At 34.0% G+C, this 25,022-nt stretch overlaps 1 protein-coding gene across 33 annotated transcripts in view; it reads left to right on the forward strand.

Annotated features, from left to right (window-relative positions):
* Nucleotides 1-25,022, forward strand: part of NFIB (nuclear factor I B) — a 241,181-nt gene that overhangs the window by 213,147 nt on the left and 3,012 nt on the right. For 8 of the 33 annotated variants that reach the window (XM_015117686.3, XM_077966082.1, XM_077966093.1 and 5 more), the window contains 2 exons: nucleotides 7,740-7,828; nucleotides 21,552-25,022. The exon at nucleotides 21,552-25,022 is cut by the window's right edge and continues 3,012 nt beyond it. In XM_015117686.3, coding sequence (XP_014973172.1) covers nucleotides 7,740-7,828; nucleotides 21,552-21,681 — 219 coding nt within the window. In that variant the 3' untranslated portion in view covers nucleotides 21,682-25,022. The remainder of the gene's footprint in view (nucleotides 1-7,739; nucleotides 7,829-21,551) is intronic. The other 25 variants (XM_077966080.1, XM_077966094.1, XM_028835161.2 and 22 more) reach the window with 5 other exon arrangements.

Below are 25,022 nucleotides of genomic sequence, written 5' to 3' on the forward strand. Positions count from 1 at the left end.
TTCAATACAGTCTACATAAATTAGAGTTAATGATAAATTTAAAGTGGTTGTGTAATTTTGACTATTTTATAAATAATCTTTCCACAAGATGATACTACAGTGGAGTTTCCAATATGGTCATTTTCTAATACATAAGCATACTAGCATTATCAAATTAAGATGAAAAGCTTTATAATGTTAAAATGAACCCTGTACTTCACCTGTAAGAGTAATACATTCATATTGTCAAATCTGAATACTAAAAGTATACACTTTTATATCATTTACTTGGTACACAGACAATTGTTATTAGTAATTATACATCTTTTTGCTCCTTTTTATAATAATTATTGCTGATGACATTGGTTGCTAACTGCTTGGGAATACTAGTTTATTCTGACTGGAAGGAAGTTAACCTATCATTGAAAATAGATCTCATTTGAATCTAAAAATAAATTCACATAGTCATGAAGACTATTTCAAAAAGGTTCATGTAAACCAGTTGATAATCTGCCATTAAAAATAATCCTGTCTAATCAGTCATAACAGTCAGCACCATACCAGCTGATCAGTATTTGACTTTAGACTTTTTTCTTTATCTCTTAACACAATCTTGAATCCTTTTCAAGTTTAGAACTAGTCTGTCTTTGGGATTATTGGCTTAGTTATTGCATTTGCTATTGGCATGGGGGAAATCTTAAAATCAGAACTTCAACTGGAGCTTCATTCTTCTTTTCTATTGGAAGATGGTTTGGGTGGCTTGAAGAACTCATGGGTCCTGCTTTGGCAAACTGAACTCATTAGTCTCTGCTGAGAAATGTCTTTTTATGGTTTGGAACATTTTCAGAAATGTGGAACACCCCCCCTCCTGCGACTTAACTTCATAGAAGTTTAGTAAAATGTAGTATATCCTTTTCTCTCTCATACGTTATAATTCATGAACACATTGTGCAAATTCATTATGATAGGAAATGAAGGAACCACATTTCCCAAATTTTATCTCCCTGAGAAAATGGGAGCTATCAGAGTGTTGGATGTTGCTTAGAAAATATAGAAATTATTTTATAATTCAGTATAACGATTTTAGCATGGATGAATAATATGAGACAACTTACTTGAATTAGCACCAGTTTCTTATCTGGTCAACCTCATAGTGAGTTGCTAATTTCAGGCCTCCTTCCTTTGCTATCATAGAAAGTTTGGTAGTATTAATACAAGAGAATCTGGCTAATTTGATTATCACCATTACTTTTGAGTCTAAGGTCATAATAGGAGCCTAAATTATTACTGTTGTACATCAACATATATTTAAAAATCTCATTGTAAGTTGGAAATAAAAGTTTGCAGCTAAGAAGCTTCTTGTTTAGAAATAAAATTTCACCATTCGAACAAGCCATTAAAGTACATATTAATTTTTGATGTATATTTGAGATTTCAATTGAATAAATTAGGAGCCCACTTTTGCCTTCCCTAAGTGAGACAATAAAGTCAAGTAAAGTCTAGTTTATAAGAAATCAGTCTTATTTTCATAATCTCAAATTATAATATCCTGACTATACATATATTACCTATAATAAGAGCTAATGAATCAGTGGCCTGATCAATTCAGGTCTTTGCATTACTTCTCACAATTGCATGGATTTTATTGGTGCTTGGGCTTTAGCATGTTACATCTCTTGCATGACTATATAATGCTGTTATTTGAATTTCAATTACTCGTTTAGTTTATATTTAAATTGTTTCAACACTTTTCTTATACACTTTTGTTTTTAAAACTAGAATTTGAAAGTACTTCTCATTGCACTGAAAATTTCTGTTACACAAAATGGCCTTTTTAAGAAATTACCTCTGTAGGATTTTTTAAAAAATAAGATATTAGTTTAAATCTTCTTATAATATTTGTCGTGGCAAATGGCAAAGCCAAAGCTTGGTACTGCCACTGGAAAGGTAGTCATTTATTAGAGGCAAGCAATTAAAAGGACACAAGTGGACTATCAACAAACTTTTCAATACAGTCAGGAAGCAGGCTATCAACACTTGGGCTGTTCTTATTGTGTCTGTTATCATAATTGACAGCTTGACGTAAAACGCTATCACATGACTTCTGGGTAGGTATGTAAGTGGATAAGAGGTCACTTTTCACGTATGCTAGCTTGAAAGGAAACACATTTAAAGGAAGTTTCAGTCGAAATAATGGCTATGCAAATGTTTAGCTCTTTCGCTAGTTCTTAAATTCAAAAAATTCTTCTATTGTCTGTCTTTTGTCATTCACTGGTTTGTTCACTTACCTTTACTGGGAATCAAAGACTAATATCCAGAAAAGCTGTTCTAATTGATGTAAAAGTAAAATTAAGTTTTATGTAACCTTAAATTTTAATCAACAAAAACACAAGTAAAAAATTATCTTCTTTTCTGAAAATATTAACTTAAAAAAAATCTAAGTTGAATCAGGGAGGTAGAGGGAATTCTGAAGGTTATATTTACAGATACCTTAGCTTTAAATATTCTTGAGCTGCACATGAAGGACAGGGTAGGAAAGGAACAATGACAGGCAACTGGTATAGTGGGTGAGAACCAGGGATTAGGAGTCAGAAGGTTTGAGTTTTAGTGTTGATGTGACAGGGCATTTCTAACCTTGGACAAGTCCTTAAACCTTGGAAAGGAAAATGAAGAGGTTGAACTTCATGAGCTCCAAAGTCCCTTAAAGCCTTAAAATTTACAAGTTATAGTAGCTTCTAATGGAAAAAAAAATTCATTTTCTAATACTCATCTTATGATTTATGGTTTATAATGTTTATTCTGCTCATGGACTATGCATACTCATTTAAGTTAATTCTACTTCTGCTAATTAAATTAAATATCAAGAAACATGGGTTTCAGAAATTGGCTTTAGAAGTGACTTTTAAGATATGAGGATGATCTTGAGTATCTTTCTTTTTTCTTGTTTTGGTTTTTTCTTTTTTTTTTTTTTTTGCATGTGTTACATGTGAAACATACAACACAATTTTATTCTGACCATTTTTCTTGTTCATACCATTCCTTCAGAGGTTACATAGTATTCATCCAGAGACCATTTAATTTGCTCCATGTAGGTAATTAATAATAGCAATAAAATAAAATTCTCCTAATCCAAAGTATTAATATTGCAGTGTTAATCCTTTTGAGCATCTGTCTTCCCCCGCAAAAAGAACCTCCACCCCTCAAAAATCTGTTTCCTTGAGGGTCTGGAGAAATGAAGAAACACAAGAAGACATAAAACATACCTTTCAAGGTGTTCTCCTGAGGGTCATTGTAAACTTAAAAAAAAAAGGTGAGAAGGTAAATTTGCCTGTGTTGATTGTTCTGTTCACAGTTTAATGGTTTATTGGTTCAATAGAGATTTGTTGTCATCATAGGAACTGTTAGTACATCAGCCTGTTTGCTGAGTCTAGCAAAGTAGAACATTTTGCTTACCTTCTTTCTTTTGTTCCCAAAGCTAATTGCTGTGCATTTAACAAAAGGCCCTGTTAATAACAAAGGAGAACCCCCATTTGAATAAACAAACTATTAGTCTGAAGTCACAAGCAATATTAATTCTTTATGGTTATCTGCTACTTACATGATTATTTGAGTATAGTTTAGGAAAGGATAATGATCCAAATCTTAGGTGTTTCCCCTTTATGTAGCCATTTGAGAGGAGCCAGATGGCCCCTATCCTTTTACTTTTTTTCTTTGAAGCAATCTGATTTGAGTTGGGCCAGGAACAAGGTTCTCCTTCCAGAGACCATAGAACTCCACCCTAAGAACATGCAGTGAAAACTTCACCTTCACTTCTTCCTTAGTTGTTTAAACTGTTCCAACCTTACCCCTTTACTGATAGCTTTTTTGAAAGATAATCTTACTTTCTTACTTCACCTTTTGTTTGGTTTTGAAATTCTGGGCATTTTCTCGACAATAGAATTTCGTATTGGTACCTGCATATAAATTAAAGGATTAAAATGATTTATATGAGTGCATTTTTGTAAGGATATGCATATGATCAGTTCTTTTTTAGAGTCTATATTGTTACAAAAATAAGTATTGTTCCCCACCTCCACATAAAAACAGATAATTCTAACAGACTAAATTTCTAACCTGAGTGGCACTTGGTATTTTAAATTTGATTACTATTGAGAGAAAAAAGCAATTTCCTATTTCTTAATGAAAAATACTTGGAAAAATTTTTAGAGCGTTCTTAAAGCTTTGAACTTAGGAAAATTCTATATAAATGAAAGGCATGTATTTATGTGCCACTTAAAATTAAAGTTTTAAAATAAAAAAAGAGAATTTACAGCTGAATTATCTAACACTGATTCTGTCACAGGACAGAAACTAAGGAATCACCACCTCAAACTCAAAAAAGATTATCACCTATTATGTTAAACTTATTTAAAGCCTAATGTAAAATTATTTTTTATTAGGAAAACCGAATTACGCTAATGGCAAGAATATGTAACATGACCCCAAAAGAAGCTTAAATACGTGTAGTATTAACCTTTTAATATCTAGAGTCTGTTCAAAATTTGCTTGCTCAGGAATATCTTGGTCAAATAAGATTAGAAATTGATTTTCTTAGGAATTACTATCATGGAAATCTTTGGTGAATAAGTGATTTCTATTTTAATGATTTAATTGCTTCCTCCACCCATACCATCACTTTAAAATTTCGCTTTATCAGGGAGTTTGTTAGTTCCAAGATGCTTTATGACCAAGGTTTATTAATTGAAAAAAACCAACATGAAGAGAGAGGCTCTTGCTCCAGTAACCTGGCTTAAGTTATAGCGTGTCTTCTCAGGAACGTCAAGAAAGGTTGATAATGGTAGTGCACAATCTAAACAGATAAATAAATTTATAATATTTTACATTTTTAGTAACTAAAAGGAAATTCAATACTAATTAATATATTGCCAATTTCTTTGGCATTAAATTATTGCTAAATACATTTATTGTTTATTTTGTGTGTACTTAAGCATATTTTTCCATTTGGGAGAAAATATTTCTATTGCATGTATCTTAAATAGATGATAATGAATAGCTGTAGTCAGGTTTATCCCCTTTGAGACTACTTTTAGAAAAGTCCCAAAATATGTTCATTTTTAAGTGTGCAGCATATGGTCAAAGATAGCCCACTTTACATTTTTTGGGGTGGTAAAACAGACAGACAAAATATTAGCAACATTAACAACAAAAAAACTAACTAATTTACAATACATCCTTCTGAGGAGATGTGGTCCTGCAGTTGTCTATGGGACAATAAGCCAATCACTGAGTGGTATTTAGATTCCCCTGGCTTTGTGAAAGCATATTATTTTTCTAAAAACTTCTCCAACCTAAATTGAGAGCCCCATAGATAATCTGAAGTTAATAATTAACACAATTAATGTGTTATACCTAAATATACATCTCCCCTCTTCTGAATGTTTGATTCAAAACTAGCATTTTCACTAGCCAGGCAACATAGCAAGATCTTGTCTCTACAATTAAAAAAAAAAAAATTAGCCAGGCATGGTGGCCCGAACCTGTAGTCCCAGCTACTCAGGAGGCTGAGGTGGGAGGATCACTTGATCCCTGGAGGTTGAGGCTGCAGTGAACCATGATCGTACCAGTGAACTCCAGTCTGGGCAACAGAGGGAAAGCCTGTCTCAAAAAACAAACCAAATAAAACTTAAACAAAACCCTTCCATTTTCATTGACTACAGTAGAATCAGTAAGTGATTAATCAATAACATTATTGTTGTACAAAACCAAGTTTCTTGAACTGTTTTTTGATTGTTTTCATTGTACTTTTAAAACTTGTATTTTTAAATAGACCATTGTTTTACTGTAAAAAACAAAACAGAAAACAATTTGCCCCATCACACTAAATTTGATTAGACAACCCATTTTGGGGACTTTTAAGAAATCTTGCCATGTTGCTTCCCACTAGACTGAACACATTTACTTCTTTGAAATGTTCAAAGTATGTCATTTGATGTAAAACAAAGCAAATATACTTTTTTTTCCTTCATGCGAGTATTTTGGTCCATTTTAAGAATATTTATGACCGGGTACCGTGGCTTATACCTGTAATCCCAGCACTTTAGGAGGCCGAGGTGGGTGGATCACTCGAGGTCAGGAGTTTGAGACCAGCCTGGCCAAAATGGCAAAACCCCATCTCTACTAACAAAAATTAACTAGGCATGGTGGCGCACTCCTGTAATCCCAGCTACTTGGGAAGCTGAGGCAGGAGAATTGCTTGAACTTGGGAGGCGGAAGTTGCAGTAAACTGAGATGGCGCCACTGCATCCTAGTTTGGGTGGTGAAATGAGACTGTGTCTCAAAAAAAAAAAAAAAGAATATTTATTTTTCTTTCTAATTTATTTACTGATTTATGACTTCTTTATGACATATATCCTGAGCAGAATCTACATGTCTATCAATCTGTTGATCTATCTATGTATATGCAGGGAATTTTTTCAGTTCTTTAGATCATAAAATCACTTTTACTTGAAATCCTGAAATATGCAAATAATTAAAACACATGGTTTGGAAATTTTAGCTAGTATTTTTGGAGCCTCATAGATCTACAGAAAAATGAGCAAAAACTATCTTTCTAAAACTCCTGAATCACTATTACTTAGTGTGTGCAGAAGCTCGAGAGTCTAAAAGGGAAAGTGAAGATTCTTAATAGCCTATTTTTTTGGACCATAACATTATCAGAAATGTTTAAAATCATTTATTATAAATTTTAGATTTATGATAATTTATGGTATTTTGGTTCCAGTCATCATCTGGAAATTCTCACTGAAAAGCAGCAAACAAGGTTTAGTGGATTACTGTGCAGAAGTCATCTTTTCAGTGTAAGATGCTGTTAATTTACAGTGTGGCCATCTGAAGGTTAAAAACTGTGATTTTCTAGTGTGTTCCCCCCCCCAACCAGATAAGTTTACTTTCTTAAGAATAAAAATAAGCAATATATCTTTTCAATAAATCTGCTAGCACTGTAGGGCAGCTGTTAACCAAGCAGAGCTGGATAGGGTTACTCGAACAGTCTCTGAAGGGCAGAGCTGATGATTCGGAGATCTGGGAAGAATTTGTTTCAGCTTGTATTCAGTGCATTCCTCGCTTTCTTCAGATGTAGTAAAGTATTTTAAATGCCATTACTCTGAGTTTAAAATAAAACTAGAAATGGTTATCAACTCTTTCTAAACAATGCCAGTTTAAGCAAAACAAAATTAGTAAAAGGTTAAAACTGAAGACCTTGATGCTTCTAAACACAAGTTAGGGTGAATGTTTATAAGGTTGGCCTTTCTCCTCTAAACTGCATGTCTTCTATGTTTTGCAAACTGCATGCTTAAAGTTATTGATTATTTTATTCAGTGCAGATTATTTGGTGTGATGCATAGAAAAAAGCATTTTTATTTTCTTTCTAAAATATATCTCTCTATTGAACATTAACGTTTGCTTTTATTCCAGCTCAATTTGTACTCTAATAATGGCTAATTGTTATGTTCTAAGCACTTGTTTCTCTTGTATGCTTTAATTAATAGAGAAGCATATTGCAATAGCTTTTTCTAAAAAAGAGTCTAGGAATTTTGCTTTTCAAGAATAAGATTTTCTTTTGCTTTTTTTTTTTCTTTAAGTTGCCTCTTGGGAAAGTAAGGTTAATGCCATGTACAGTACTAGTTTGCATGTGTTCATTTAAATACTAAAAACTGTAGTACTGCTCGATCCATATCTGACTGCTAGGTTTCAATTGACAGCTGAGGATTTGTGACTGGACCATGAATCAAAACGGCAGGCATTTATACCCCAGTACCAGTGAGGATACATTGGGAATTACTTGGCAAAGGTAACATTTTAATTATTTCCAACCCTACACTTACACCTAAAAATTACATGAGCTATAGTGTTTGTTTTTAACCAGCTTTACAGAAAATATATGTTGAAAATTTAGTTGTTTTGGCTATGCCATTCTTCTTTCCCTGTCCTCCTCCTTTATTTCTTATGTAAATGGAACATCAAATTAAGTTGGGACTATAGTATATGCTTACTGATCATTGGAATTTTTTAATGCTATAAAATGTTTTCTACAATTTATAATATTTTTGGTCGGGGAGGGGGTGGAATGTGACATTTAGATTTTAGGACCTGAAAAGTGAAATCACAGCTTTAGCGAAGATTTTTCAGCTACCTGAGGATAAAGCATTGGTTTTCACGTTGTAGATTTTTCTTATTTTGACTCTTTCCCCTACTGCTAATTCTAAGCCATTTCACTATTCATTTTTTCCCCTGTTGTAGGGAAAAACTAGTAAAAAAAAATTTGGTTAGTCAATTTAACTGTTATTGACAGCACCCATACATTTCGGAGTAGGAAGATTGTTGGAATCAGTAGCTGAAGAAGGAATTTGTTAAAGTTTTAATTTCTGTTTGTATACTGCTGTGATTCATGGAAGATTGACTTTATTTGGTTGGCTGAGGAAGCTATTCTAAAACTTCATTTTCAAAACCAGTTCTGATATTGTTTCATGCATTGCCTTTAGAAAGTAAGCAATTCAAAGTCAGCTGCTTCTTATGTATCATTTATTTTATTTAAGAACAAATTGTGTCAGATTGACAAATTAAATAATTAGATTCATGGTATAATCATAAGTAATAAGAAATAAACATTGGCAGAAAAGAGTGAGGTAATCCCAGAAGGAGTTCACCAAGTAGAGTCAACATAATTTTCCAGCCCTGCTCTGATTGTAATCCTCCATTTACGGAAAGTGTCTATAGAAAGGTATATTCTCAGATAGAGTTGTAGATTGTCTACCCATCTCTGTATTGGTTCACAGAAATTGCCAAAGAGTAGATTTTAAAGAATCAAAATAATTAAATGTCTACTTTAATTCACATAAAAATTAAGGAAAAAATTCAGATTATGTTTTTAAAAACAATGACTTTTTATTAATTCACTACTGAATTGAATACCATGTGACTTTTCTTCTTGAAGATTGATATAACATCCACTTTTAAAAGGGATACAGTTTTACATATTGTGATTTTTTTAACAAGATTGTATTCATCATCCCTTTTGAAAATAATAGAATATATGCTTATAAAAAGAAGATAAACTCAACGTAGGCATCTTATTCAAATAGCCTTTAACGATTAATAGTCGTAATTAAATTAAATTAAAGCATCTCATTAAAATATTCCAAATTAATATACATTTTAAAGTTAATTGAATTGAGTTTAATAACCTAATATTTCCATATTTTATTTAATAAAAGTTAATTGAATTTAATAACCTAATATTTCCATATTTTATTTAATAACTCTTATATTTCATGCTCTATCAGTTAACAGAATGGCTCATGTCTGCATACAAACTTACCATATTTACAAGAATTGCAAACCAGATGACATGCACTCATGTTTGTAAGTGCCCCTATAGCTGTGTGAACTTCCAAATCTATGGAATATTGATTGGCTTACTAAATCTAAAAATAGGATAGCACCTCTAAAGCATATTTGTAAATTGTTAGAGATTTAAAATATAACTTTACCTAGTTACTAGTAATTTTTTGAATAAAAAATTGATAGCCCATGGAAAGAGAAGGTGAGTGGGCAATAAATCTCAGAACACATGTATTGGAGGAAATGAATCTGATGATTACACTCAGTTCTTAGGGCAGTATTGTTGCTGTTACAAATCCCCTTCCTGGTGAAAAATTGATGTGGTAATCAGTTTCAGGCCATAGTAAGTCAGAAAAATATTCAGAATTTATTTAGGTGAAATTTTTTTTCCCTCTCAAAAATAGTAACTTTTCTTTTGATTAGTAGGTAATGACATGTAGAATGGTCTTAATGATTCCAAAAGCTCTTTAAAAGGTATCTTGGTTTTTTTGGTTTTTGTTTTTTATTTTTTAGACAGTCTCACTTCCTCACCCAGGCTGGAGTGCAGTGGCACGATCTTGGCTCACTGCAACCTCTGCTTCCCAGGTTCAAGTGATTCTTATGCCTCAGCTACCAGAGTCGCTGGGATTACAGGCGTGCACTACCACGCCTGGCTAACTTTTATATTTTTAGTACACGTCGGATTTCGCCATGTTGGCCAGGCTGGTCTGAAACTCCTGACTTCAAGTGATCTGCTCGCCTCGGCCTCCCAAAGTACTGAGATTACAGGCGTGAGCCACCACACCCAGCCAGTATCTTGGTTTGTTTCTTCTCTTTCTATCCTGATTCAGAAAGCACATAATTGATAATGGCAGCCATCACATTCTACATTCAACAGGTATTATTGAATCTGTGGGCTGTGATAAATGCTGTGGTGATTGAAATGCTCACAGTTCTTAAAATCTAGGTGTGATGCAGTTCAGAATAAATAAATTCAAATGACACAGTTTGCTTTGCTTTGTTACAGTTTTCAAAAATGGACACAACAGAGTTCATATTTGATAATCCAAATAGCCCTTGTCTGTGGCATGACAGCTTATTCATCATTTAGAATTTATGACCTGTGTTTATTTTTAAAACTTTTTTTGAAAGAATTTTGAAAAAAGAAGTCATAAATGTCTGTAACACTAGCACTTTTAAGGGAGATAATAGACATCTAAAATCTTCAGGGCATAGCTATAGCTTTAGAATCATCTGAATAAGTTGAAAATATTTAAGAAATATAGGTCTATTCATCCAAAGAATTAAATAATTTGCCTTTGTCGCGATGGAATAAATAAAATATCACAGGTTATTTTTGTTGTGGTAGTTGCCTTTTAACAAAAGGCAATCCGTGGAGACTGTAGTAGAACAGGACAGAGCAAAACGGGTGTTTTGGTTTTGCTTTATTTTGATTGATTGTTGTTTGCTGTCATTAAATTCTTTGTACAATCACTTTTCCATGGTCACCCTCTTTTCTGCTTTATACTAATTGCCCTGTTGAGGTGTTTCCATGTCAAACGCAGCTCTTGTTGGAACTGAAAATGGCAGTGCCAAGGGAGCTGTGCGAGTATAATCAAAGCTGGAAGATTTCCTCCACCCACCCCCAACCCCAAGGCCTAAGCATTCCCTTAGGAACCAAAGCTGACTCTTTGAGAAAGTTTTCACAGCCTTATTAGGTTACAACCCTGAAGGTGTTTTGCTGTTTTGACCTTAAAATTTTGTGAACTGTTTTGTGAACTGTGTGTGTGTGTGTGTGTGTGTACGCACACGCGTAGTAGTTGCTTGCACCTTGAGAGAGTCAATTTTTCTGCCTAAGTGAAAGGTCAGGAACTGCAGTTAACCCAGAGTAAGATACTGGTTTCATGAAGGGCTCCCTTCTAGTATAGTCAGAATGGGCTCAAGATCTTAGGAGGATGATAGGTGATGAATTGCTTAAGGTAGGTACTGTTGTATTTGTGCTTTGTCTCATGTGGACAAATTACCTTGTTGTATATATGAGTTATGTGGACATAAACATATACAGCAGTTACTCCCTGACTGGCTGTCTTTCTTAAAGTGATAGTCAGAATACAGCCTGTACTATCAGATATGAAAGATCAATATAATTGAATGAAAAAGAAAGCCGAAGGACAATCCAAGAATAATATAAACATAAGCTATTTTAAAACATTAGAGGGAGTGCTTCATGCAAAAGAGAAACTGAATTTATTGTTTCATTCTCTCTTCTCCCCCTTTACCCCTTTCAAGAAAACGCAAAGCCACAAGTGAGTGGTTGTATGTGTCTGATGGCTTATATAAACATAGAAGAAGGCTTCAGATGGCTAAAATAAACATGCGCGTGTTACCGAAGGATGTGTTTACACAAACCATTTGCTCAGCCTCTGAAATAATGAATAAATGAAGATTTTACTAAAATGATTGGAAGGATTTTTGTGTTTCTGCGGATGCCATAATTGAATGGCACCAAAGAGACTTTTATCAGCTATTTTCCATGTTACATGTGTTAGCAGTTCCTTTCTATGGATTGAATACTTCATTCTGTAGTTACTTTACACATGTTTTTCTAAGAAATTGTCATTTATTACTGCAATTCTAGAGAGTTGCTTGATTTCTCAAGAGAAATTTAGCAGCCAGTAAAGGTTATTTGGATCTGGTTGGTCAGGAGAGGGAAGGAAAAAAAAAAAAAAGAAAAAAAAGGTGGGGGGGGTAATAGCTCTCATTTTATCCATGTAACTTAATTTGCATAACACTCGCCTCAACCATTTTCCTTGCTTTGTTCATAACATTTTCTTTGTAAAATGTATGCTCTCAAAGGAATGAATATTTAAACAAAAATAATTTTCAATAATGGGTTGCAAACCATGTTTGTATTACATATATGTGTTTGTGTGTATGCATATATATGTGTGTGTATGTAGTGTATGTGTATATCTCCACATATATGTGGCCTATGTATGATAAGGGGAGTATGTCCTTAGGTAATATTAAGAGTTAACTTGTATTTCAACATTACACTAAGACCATCCCTGCGAATTCACTAGGTTAGCATTTCCTGCTCTCAGTTTGTTATCTTGACACATAACTACAGTACAACAGCTGGGTTGTTCCTGGAGTTCCTGGGGGGGGTTTTATTCTCCGAGTGCTGAATTTCCTTTTCCGCTGTCAGCTCTAAAGTGTTTTCAAATCCTCAACTTTTTATACACCGTTCTGGGCCCCTAGCACCACTCTGGGACTATGATAGAAATGCTGATACGGTGGATGAATGGAAGGATCTTTGGTTCAAGGTGGAGAATTGCAAAAACCAACATTTCACATGACCGTTGTTTGGTAAAGGGGCTGTTAACTAGTTTTGTCTTTGTATTTGAATATTCTTTTTAAAGGAATTACTCTATTCTTATCAAAATTATTTGCACCTGTTATGAAATCAAAAATAAAAACATTACCATTCTTAAAAATGATCTTGATACGGTTTTCACAGACGCACAACATCTGTGGTCTGGCTATTGAATAATATGTTGGGATTTGTCGTAGTTTTCCTAACTTTCTCCATTTATAAAGAAAGATTTGTACAACACGACGTTTCCTTTTTATCTAGGCAAACTCTTCAGAACACTTCCTAAGAAATTAATTGTATTCCAGCCAGACTTGCATGCTGCCATCCCACAGGAAATGGGTCAGCAATCCATTAAGATGCCATTAGATAATCTAATTTGGAACTTAATCTCTAAATTAACCATGCTCCATACTTGAAGCATACTTGAGAGAAAGAAAAAAAGTTTACGTTTGAATCGATAGGGGAGCCGAAGCGTGAAGAAGGCTGTTTGTTTTTTCTGTAGCTGTGGTCACGTCTCAAGCCGTCTGGTAACCAGGAGAAACCAGACATGATGTAATTCCAGATTGAACTTGAACTTCAGGGACTTAGGATGGGGGAACAATGGACCATAGGAATCAATAATGTCCATTTTCCACATGATTATGTTTGGAGCTTTAAGTTAACCTTTATGGGAGAAGCAGCAGGATCTGCAGTGTGACCAAAATGAGATGATCCTGAGACAAGATGTTAGAGGAAAGAAAACAACTTTTTTCCATGATATTTTCTGAGCAGGACTGCAGATTCCAGCAGGATTAGAAAAGTTCCCGCTCTGCAGTAAACCAGTGGCCTGTTCAGAGCACTCTTTGTTCGCTTAGGTAGGACAAACTTAATCTTACGTTTCCTGTCAGATGATTTTTGGCAGCGCTACTGGAGAGGGAGGAGCATGATTCTGAAAATTCCCAAATGTAAACCTTGCTGATTAACCCTTTGCAGTGAAAGGAAGTATGTTAAACACCTACTTTATTTGCATACATTTTATGTAAAGTGCCATATTTACATGTGTATTTTGTCCATAAGAAATCAGTTCCCTCGACAGCCAGTGCACCATTTATTAGCTTACCTTTTTGGTTCTCATTTTTGCTAGCGCTGTTAGTAGGGATATGATGATTTTTTTTAGTTAAATAACAAAGCCTATGAATTAATAAATATAATAATAAACATAAGTGATAAAAGAAAAGGCAAAATCTTAAGGTCAAGTCATTGAAGAATGCAAATTTTAAATATTGAGAAATTGCAGAAAGTTACAATTATTCTCTCTTGTTCACTTTGTTTCACACACAGGAAGATTCTTTTGCCCATGTGAACAGAGTAGCAAGCATAATATTAAAATGTGTTCAGTTATTTCATCATTTGTAATTTTATGCTTCAGCGTTCTGATACTAATAAGTTTCATCTTTTAGAGGTAAAATTGTGCAAATAATGCTGATTTTTCCTTTTAAATGAAAATCATTTATAAAAGAGTCTCTTTTTGCTTTGTAGAAAACTTACATTTCTATTTGATTTAGTATGCCTTGGGTGATTTTCTCTAGTGAAAGGCACTATTTTGAAGCACCATTTTTTGTAGAGAATTTTGTCTGCTGTTAAATCTTCACGTATGCAAATAAGAGGAGCAGTACCACTTTTAACAATAGCATTGAAAAGGAGCCCAGGGTAGAGAGGAATACAGACAGAAAGAGGCTGGAAATCAACATGTGGGCTTCTCCACTGTGCTGTGGTCTGTGGGAGGAGATAAAATAATTACTCTGAGCCTGATAATTCTATATTTTTTAATTGACTAAAACCTCCCACAGCTACCTAAGTTCTTATATACGTATGCATGTGTGTACTGTAATTTATTTATAATTAGTCATCATAATAATTTTTCATCTTTCATTTTCAGTTCTAAAATTTGAAAAAGATCAGACACAATTTTTTTAAAAGTCCTTAATTTGGCCTGTTGAGGAAGAGCTTTTTTCTTATTTATGTTTAAACCGAACATTTTAAGGAGGTTTTTATTTAAGTGTAGTTTGCCATATTCAAGTCTTCAAGGATTGTGTAAGAATTTTTTACTCAAAGAGTGCAGTAATTATAAGAAACACATTTAATATTTAGTGGCAGTGCTCCCATATGGAGTGGCTTTTCTTGCCCTATGCTCTTTATTAGATAAAATGTTTCAATGGTAGATGCTATTATTTTACTTAGAGAATGCTAGCACTCATGCATGGTAAAGTTAACATTCAATCCACTATGCCCTAAGAACAAAACACTTCTGAAACAATTGAATATAAATTAATGAGATTTGATGGTCTACCATTTTGATATGCTATTTTCAAAACCGTTGGTCCCCAAGGAGTAGCAATAAAGAAAGCTATTTACCTACTTAGTTAAGAAACAAATACGTTTCTCTTTCATTACTGTGAAGTCCTATTGCTTGCAGTTAGAATAATTCCATGAGCCACCTGCAGTTTATGATATTTGGTATTTCCCAGAGAGCCCACAAGAGTACTTTGCAGTTCAGGTAAGAGCTAGCCAGGGAGCTTTCTGATACAGATTATTACAAATAGTAATAATCATTAGGAATCATCTTGCATGCAAATAGGGTCATTCAGATGGCAATAATGATCCCTAAAAATGGGGAAAATAAATCGAAGAAACCCAAGACCGGTGTAAAGTACTTTGTATATTTCACTTCCAGTCTAGCCTCATCTGAAGTGGAACTCAACAAGCAAATTATAGACATACAACCACATCTGCACATATGTAAAACAAAAGCAAATACTGCGTTCAGCTGAAAAGGAACTGGAATTGGAGAAATAAAGCACAGTTATTTGCGCTGAATTTTGAGCTCAAGAGTTATACTTCCACAGGAATTTCATTGTGATATGAACCTTAATTCACAGAGTCTTGTATAATTCAGTGGTAATATAACTTCTAGTCCAGTGAAAAAAGTAAACTATGCTTCACAAGAAGGGGAGATGAGAGAAGTTTAGTGGGTACAAATACAGATCCTAGAATGACATTGCTCAAATTCAAGTCCTGCCTTCTACAATTTAGTAGCAATATGAGTTGGGCACAACACTTAACTTCCTAACTTCAGTTTCATCATCTGTAAAATCAGGATAATAATGGTCTTTTCTCATAGATTTGTTATGAGGATTAAAAGTTTTAAGGTAGGTCAAGCATGTAGAACAGTACCTGGCAAATAATACACATTACATAAGTGCTAGCAACTAGTATATTTATCAAGTACTATTTTCTTTGTTCTAATACATAAATAGATTCAATTTAAGTATTTATTCTTTCTACTGGTCTGAGTGACCATTTTTTTCACAAGATATAATCTGCGGCCTTTGTGTTATATTGAAGTAAGCAACCAGTCCAAATGCACCCATGTACAACCCAGGACAGCATAGTTTTCCTGACAGGTTTTTTGCTATTAATAAGGAAAATTGTTTATTGTGCATTTTACAAGAAATACTAATACTTGTGTGTTAATATTTTGCCAATAAAATTAGAATGTTTAGCCAAGGAAGTAAAAAACTTTCCATCTTGGGGAGATCAGAAACTGTTGCAAAGGAACTAAAGGCAAATCCTTCTTTTAAATTAAAATACTTATTTTATTTATTCCCCATGATTTCTGGGCCATTGCTCATTTTTATTGCCATCTGTAAATAATGTGGCTACTGGTATGTATTAATATGTACAATTCTTTGTGCTTTATTCCTGTAATATTTTTTAAACTTCTTGAAAGAGTACTTACTATCTTTGAAGTAAATATGGTATTTTCTCATGATTAAACCAGTATATAAATTCTAAATGGACAATATTATTATTGCCCTGAAAAATATTCACATATTGGATACTTAGACATTTTGTAAACTGTTTAACAAGTATGTTATCTCATCCATTATCAAATACACACAGACTAGTAATAAATGATTTTTGCCATTCTGAAAATAGCTCTTATTGTTTTAATCACCTCCAACTAATAGGTGATGTAAAGTCTTTGACTTTGTTTAGTTTTTGGCTCAATATAACGGCTTCATACATGTTTATGTGGCACCCTGGGGTTCATAGGTGTTAGTGAGCTAAAAGGTAAGGGCCGAAATCTTTTGGCCTAGAAGACACACTCACATAATGCACAATTTAAAAAAACAGAACCATAAAATGTTGGTATGGCTGCCCAGAGCTATTTCTCCCTTTCTTTCACTGAAAGGTATAGCGTCTCTTTACTCTTTGTAGGTAGATGCAAAGATGAACTATTTTACCCAGTGTATCCAGGATAAGACATATAGAAATAGTGCATCTTTTTAAAAGGAAGAAGTGGGTATCTTCTTCCCCTTTAATCCTCATGCTGTAGAACTCACCCTAGTAGAACTTCAACTAGATTTGTTTCAGAGGAGATGAATACATAGAATTTCAGATCACTTGGCCACTTAGACCAGCTACATATTCTGTGCACTAGTCTCTTCTGCAACATTAGCTAGGTTATAATCCAGCTTGTGTGGGGCATGAAAAGTTCACTGTCTCCTGAAGCCAATTAATTTTGCCTTCAGACCACTCTGTTCGAAAGTTCTTTCTTATGTTAAGTCATCTGACTTCCTGTGGAGGCAATATAATATAGTGAAATGGTCAGGGAAATCAGACAGATCTGAGTCATAACTGAGAGCTAAGTGGGAGACTTTGGGCAAACTTGCCTCAGTTTCCTCATATATGAAACAGAGATAATGATGGCCATCTCATGAACTCATTGAGAAAATCAAGTGGCGTAGCATATGTAAAACACCAAAGATGGTACCGTGATTATAGTAAGTCCTCAGCATGGCTATCGTCTGGAAGTTTTGCCTTTGTGCTATTCCTTCAACCTGAATCATGCTTAAGAAGTCTATATTCCTTTCCACCTCAACTGCTGTATCTTCCCTGACTACCTTTAGCTGTTCTTCAATGACATAATTTGGTTACTTGCTTCAACAAATAAATGCCATAAAGTTAGATTTTCTTGCAGAGTGCTACCTAGAAGAAATACAGTACTTCAGAGGTAGTCTTATGAATACAAAAATGAACTTGGACCATCACCAGTAATGCATCTTAAGGTCAAAATAATTCATTTGCTTCTTCCCTTTTGGGGGGAGCCATGTCATACATTTGGTCAAAATAGCAAGAAAATAGTATCCATGATATCAAACATTTTATTTTTGGAATTTTGATTTAGCTCTTGTGTATTTATTTTATAATGAATTATCTCATTATATACATAGTAATAGTCATTAGGATGAGTCGTACTTTGTGTTAAGGTACTATCAAATTCTTTTGTGTCAAATTCTGCTTGATTTTTTTGCAAAGTAATTATATCTTTTTTAAATGGTTATATCTAGTTTATATTTTCTAAAGATGTGCTTTCAGCTTTCAGCTATGCTCATCTTCTGTTTGCCCAAACAAATGTGATTCAGCAATGAGAAATTTGATAAAAACAAAGCAAATGCACACTTACAAAGATACATTGCTGAAGTAGCTGAATTTGAGCTTGAATATTTTGAAATCCTTTCAGTTATATTCTCATGTCTCTTATTGGAATGCAGATAGTTGGAATGAACATAAGATTATCCATATAGTAATTCTCAGTGTGAATTAAAACTATTAAGCATTTTACGTGTAACTAATTTGTTTTTGTGTGTTTATTTTATCTATACATGTGATTATTGATTTTTATATAGAGAGTTAGATGTATAAAAAGCACTATTACATTTTTACCTGAATAAGTATGCAATTTTAGACATTGTACTTTTGAAATTAAGTAATCTATATTACTTTGATTAAATATATTTATTTACATTGTTATCTCAGTCATTGAATTAGTTTTATCAAGTTTTTTTTTTTTCAACAGGACTACCAAAAATAGCTCTAAAAAATGTCTGTCCCTTATAGTTCTGAACTTAACCTACAAATTGGCAATAAGAGACTTGTAAAACTCGTATATGGGGTCTGCATAGTGTTAATGTTTGAGATTTATTTCCCCCCAAAGGTTCATAAACAGTATTGACAAATATATTGCACTCTGCAATTTTGATATGGTCATAATGTAGGATGGGCTGTTTGAAAGATTTAAATAAACATTTAAATTAAATTTGGTAGGCATTCTGCAGCAAGAGTCCTGTTAGTGACTAGCATCAATTTATTTTTATTGAACATTTTCCAAAGAATGACATATGTCTCTTCTAAAGAACTGAGTAAGAGAGTTATTGCAAAATAAACCCTGAATTTTCTGCCATTAGTTGGTAGACTTGTCCATGTAAGGAGCCACATCTATTTTCAATCATTAAAATATACTTTACATCCCTAAAGCATACAATCTCCAAATGACTTTCTTGAGCTCACTTAATTTGGCACTCTTGTTAATTTTGCAAAGCAATTTGCTGCTTGTTGACATTGTATTTTACCGTCAAGGATTATCTGTTTTGCCTAGTCCTTTTGCTTTTGGTACATGCTTTTTACTTCAGGTTAAAAATAATGTATACCCGTTTTTGTAATTTATTTTATTTGTTAAGAAATAGCACCAGCTATGCTCAGACTCTATAAAGATAGATGTGACTAGGTCATTTTCTCTGTGAAGTTCACCTTTCAGTTAGTAAGATAATCCCAGATAGAGATATTTATGAAGTAATAAATGCTGTAACAGGACCATGTACAAAGTGCAGTGGAAACACAGTTGAGGGTAAAATAAGTTTCATGATTCATTATGTAACATTGTTCCCAATCAGTGGTGCAAAGCACAAAAATAATTGTTGATGATGTGTGTGGGAAGAGAAATATGTGAAAACAGTTAAGCTGCTTAGTAAAAGTTTCAATAACAAGTATTCTTAAGAGTTAAGTTTTTCATCAGATTGTGAGGACATATCTTTTTAGTTTGAATGTGATTATTCCTGCTTAATCAATTTTTGTTAATGCTAAGTAGATCTAATTTTAAATTCAGAGATACCTATTTTCTCTTTATTGGGGACCAAATCACAACATATTCATGACTATATGTAATCTTGGGTGACACCTCTTAAAAATATATAGCTGGGTGTGATTTGAAACAATTAATTGATTTGTTTGTCTGAAAAATGTATTGAGCATCTTCCATGTGCTAGATATTTTACTAGAGATGGACTTTGCTTTCTTGGAGTTTGTAGTCTAATGGTGATTGTGATGTTTTTTTGAAGTGTTAACTCAGAAATACGTACATATGTGTAGCAACAAGCAACATTTTGTATAGAGGTTATCACCAGAGTAAAAACAGTATGTATCAAGTTTTTAAAAAAATTCAGAATTGTTCCTTTAGGTTGATATTCCGTAAAGGTTTTTGTATTTTTGGAATTAAAGTATGAACAAATGAGCATATCTAGATTGATAGCTACAACAATAGTGCCCATCTCACTTCATGGTTTCAAAAGTAAAGCAAGGGATACTCAATGAAATGTAAAACATTGAAAGTATGTTTCCATGCTAGGCCATGACTAATATGAGTACGGAATTGTCAGTTTGATGTTTTCTTGGTTCATGATTATTTATGCAGCTGTTACTTAACTGACGTTCATTTGGAGTTGAGTGTTGGAACAAGCAATACATTAGATTAAGTGTACCCAAAATGTGTGCTGTAGAGTTGTTTCATGATACCTAGATCTGATGTTTTTTTATCCTCCATATGATACTTCTTAAAGGGAGACCATGCCAGTAGCAATTAGAGAATTGTTTTCCAGCCTTTTTTTTTTTTTTTTAAACAGCCTGTAATTCAGCATAGGCGAAAGTTGAACTGATGAGAGGAAGGCAGGAATGTTATCATTTACTGCCTCCAACACCCCCACCCCTCAACCCGACACCTATCCCTCCAAACTCCCCATGTGCAGAGCAGCTCAAATGTGGTATCATTACCGATGGGGAGGAGCAGGGAGTGCTCAGGCTTCTGCTGCAAGCCAGTGTAGGGAAACATGCATTGGAAGGAAAAACTCTGGTTCTCTCTGAAAGTAAGTTAAAGAGGGTTAGGATAAGAAAACCACTGGAGAGCTATAGAACTAATCAGCACAAGCAGAGACCCTTGTGGCCTCCTGTAAATGTTTTTCCTCACAATGGGTATTCTGTAGAGAACAAGAAAAGCTGTGTTCCATTTTGGTTCTAGGATTCTTATTTGTTCGGTCTTTACTAAAAAACTCTGATTAAAATATGTTTGATAATTGGGCATTTCAAATTGCATATTATGCATGGGCCTACCTTAAACATGTAGTTTTTTTTCCTGTTGTAAGGAGAGAAGAAATATCTTTCACTGTACGTTTCAATTTTATTCAACCCAATAGGCAGGTAAGAAATTGAAACCCATCTGACCACTGAATTGCTTGTGAATTAAAGGTAAAACAAGATCAGAATATAACTGGCAACATGTATTGGTATCAACAGATTGCTGCTTTTTTCTTTTTCTTTTTTTTCCTGTATAAAAATGAATCATATTGCATTTATATTGATAAATATATAATATTTTAGAATATCCTCAATCAGTTAGAATTAAATAATTGTTTATATATCTTACTCTGGATTTTTCTGCCTCACTTTTGTCTTAATTTTCATTTAAAAAATAGACTATAGAGTATAGATAGGTATAACATGTATAATTTGGCACATTTATCTCATATTAGACTGTAATTTTGAAAATAGTGATAGTAATAATTTGATGCATCTGGAACTTATATTGCTCATATTGTTGTAGATTTTAACATTGTGTTTTTTTTCTTTTTTTCTTCCCTCCCTGCTGCCCCTCTCCTCTCAACAGTCCTGGTACCTGGGCTAGCTTGGTTCCTTTCCAAGTGTCAAATAGGACACCCATCTTACCGGCAAATGTCCAAAATTACGGTTTGAACATAATTGGAGAACCTTTCCTTCAAGCAGAAACAAGCAACTGAGGGAAAAAGAAACACAACAATAGTTTAAGAAATTTTTTTTTTTTTTTTTAAAAAAAGGAAAAGAGGAAGACTGGACAAAACAAAGGGTGAAAGGAAAGAAACTGAAGAAAGAAGATAATAGACCAGCAATTGCAGCACTTACAATCACTAATTCCCTTAAGGTTGAAACTGTAATGACATAAAAAGGGTCGATGATATTTCACTGATGGTAGATCGCAGCCCCTGCAACGTAGCCTTTGTTACATGAAGTCCGCTGGGAAATAGATGTTCTGTCTCTATGACAATATATTTTAACTGACTTTCTAGATGCCTTAATATTTGCATGATAAGCTAGTTTTATTGGTTTAGTATTCTTGTTGTTTACGCATGGAATCACTATTCCTGGTTATCTCACCAACGAAGGCTAGGAGGCGGCGTCAGAGGTGCTGGGTGACAGAGCCATGAGCCAGCCATTTTATAAGCACTCTGATTTCTAAAAGTTAAAAAAAATATATAAAATCTCTGTAGCCTTTAGTTATCAGTACAGATTTATTAAATTTTGGCCCTTAACCCAGCCTTTTCCAGTGTGTAACCCAGTTTGAAATCTTAAAAAAACAAAAAATGAAAAAAAAAGGAAAAAAAGAAAAAAGGAAAAAAACAGTTTGAACACAAAGGCTCTATGGAAGAAATGCCTCTATGTAGGTGAAGTGTTATCTCTGCATGCAACAGTAAAAATTAATATAATATTTTCCCCACAAAAGAAACACTTAACAGAGGCAAGTGCAATTTATAAATTTATATCTAAAGGGGAATCATGATTATAAGTCCTTCAGCCCTTGGACTCTAAATTGAGGGGATTAAAAATAATTTAAAATAATTGTGAACGAATTTATTTTCCCCTCAGTTTTTGAGGGCATTAAAAAGGCATTAAATCAAGACAAATCATGTGCTTGAGAAAAATAAAATTAATGAAAACACAGCACTTATGTTGGTTTAGCTGCAGCCTCCTTGGAGGTAGAATTTATTTATTTAAAATTACTGGTTGCATCAAGAACCCATAGGGTGTACAAAAGGTTCTATAAAATCTGCATTATAGAGACAAAGAGGCAGGCAAATCCATGTCACGAGGGTAAAGCTTACAGTTTACAAACTGGGAACGCCAGGGTGTAGGATATAAAAACGCACTCTTGAGAAAACAAATGGAATCAGGGTGCTGAAAACTTGCATGGTGCTTTCAGACATTAGCCTTGTTCAACAAATTTCTTGTATTGACAGATCCATAGTGTGCATGGGCAGACACATTTTGCCTCTATGTCTCTTAAAATTTTAATTAAAAATACTCTTTCCAGTAATCCTAATTTGCACGAAGATATAATGTCCACATTACGTGCCTTGCCTTGAAATCTAAAAAACAAAAAACAAAAAAAAAAAACAAAAAAAAAAACAACAAAGTGACATCACTACACTTGTTTTGCTGCATTTATTATCATTTTAAATCTTTACCATTTTTATGACAAAATATTTTGTACTCCAGACGAAGAAAAATGTGTGACATCATGGATTTTTTAGACAGTTATACCTTTATCTCACATTTATAAAGCATATCATGGCTGTGTATAGTTGCCGCTTAAAAATTGTAATCGACCAGCAATATTTTCAGTATTTTGGTGTTTTTTTCTATTAACCTTTCATGTTTTTCATCTTCCAATTAATATTTGGGGGGGAGGGGTTTCAAATTTATATGAATTATGCAATACCAAGTTTTGCCTATGTAGGTAGTGCTTTTAGCTGTATTGGTTATTATAGGTAAGTACACAGATTTAAAAAAAAAAAATAATGTATGCTTTTTTGTTTGTTTGTTTGTTTTAATTGACCAAAGTGGGTACTGCTATTTTTGCAGTGTGATGAGGTCCTTTTGTGTACTGAGAGATGGACAGGGGATTTTTTTTAATATACATATATATATATTCTGGGGTGGGTGGGAGGATTTTTAACACTTTACAGTGTAGCTGTGAAGCAGTGCACCCTGAGATGGGCCTGGGCTGCAAAGCGACTGTTCTGCCTACTGTGACAAACTTCAACTTACACAGGTTCCCCTCTCTAACTTCCCACCTGGGGTGCAAGCTGAACTCATTACTGGTTTTCATAACAACACTATAGTAAGAACAAGCAAACACAACAAATTCTCCTGGAGGCAGACTTGGCTTAAAAAGGCAGACTTGGCTTGGTGATAGTTTTTTTTGAAAGTTCCAGATCCACAGTGGAGAGTGAGCCTGTCTCATATTTGGCAAAAATATTTGTTGAAATGTCCACATAGGGTATGTTGGATGTTTAACACTTTTGAGGGTTTAACACATGAATATTCTTTCTCCTAGAAAACACATTAGACCTGTTGGAGGGAGTCTCCTGTATTCCTTCTCCACCACTTTTCGTCCCCATTTCATTTCATTAATGATAGGATATGATTTACCTGTGACTTACTACTTCAAATGGATGGCAGTGCACTTGGATTTTTTTTAATATCCAGAAGATTGAACAGAGGGTTGCTATTGTTGAATGTATTTGGACTGATAGATTAAAATCAAGGTTCAATTTTTAAGGAAGAAAAAAGTAAATCCTGTTTTCATTTTACCTGCCCTTTTAAAACTGAGAACCGGAGCAGAAGGGAAATATAGAATTTTAAGCAATTAATCTTCCTGTGGATGAATTAAACCCATTAGATGCTGATGGGATTTTTTTTAAGGAATGGTACCTTAACTATATATTTGATTTCGTTTCCCCTGAGGGCTAGAGGCTGAATGGAGGCTGGTTTTATTTTGCCCTTCCCTCACCCCCTAGTCCCACTGAGTGTATTCATTACTAGAAGGAAAATCTTTCAGAATTAGCGACACATGGTAGGCTGTCTTAAGGAGTCCCCTGGCCCCCTTCCCCTAGGCCATGGCCTAATAAAATAAACTGTCAATTGTTCTCACAGCATATCATTTAATAATGAATACTTTAGAACAATGCTTATGGGCTGGAGAATTGTATTTGATTAGCCCATTCAGTTTGATAGCCCAAATGCTGAACAGCACAGCGGGATCCTAGCAGTGCAAGTTCCAAAGTAAGTCCAATCCTTTCCGTGATACTTGCCCTGGTAGCAAACAGATCATCTCAGCCAAGCTCTTCATGTATCTTTGACCTATTAGGTGAACAAATGAACCTCACAGGACACACAGTATTTTTTAAAGGCAGACTCGCTCTCTTTTTTGCCAGTGAATGAGCAGTTCTAGCTAACCAAGTTACACACTGTGGGTATTCCTGCCTGCCTCTTGAATACAAAGGCCTAGTTCAAGTGTTGCTTTTTTATTTCAAATCGATTT

The sequence above is a fragment of the Macaca mulatta genome, chromosome 15 (assembly GCF_049350105.2).
Source record: "Macaca mulatta isolate MMU2019108-1 chromosome 15, T2T-MMU8v2.0, whole genome shotgun sequence".
In the NCBI taxonomy this organism is placed as follows: Eukaryota; Metazoa; Chordata; class Mammalia; order Primates; family Cercopithecidae; genus Macaca; species Macaca mulatta.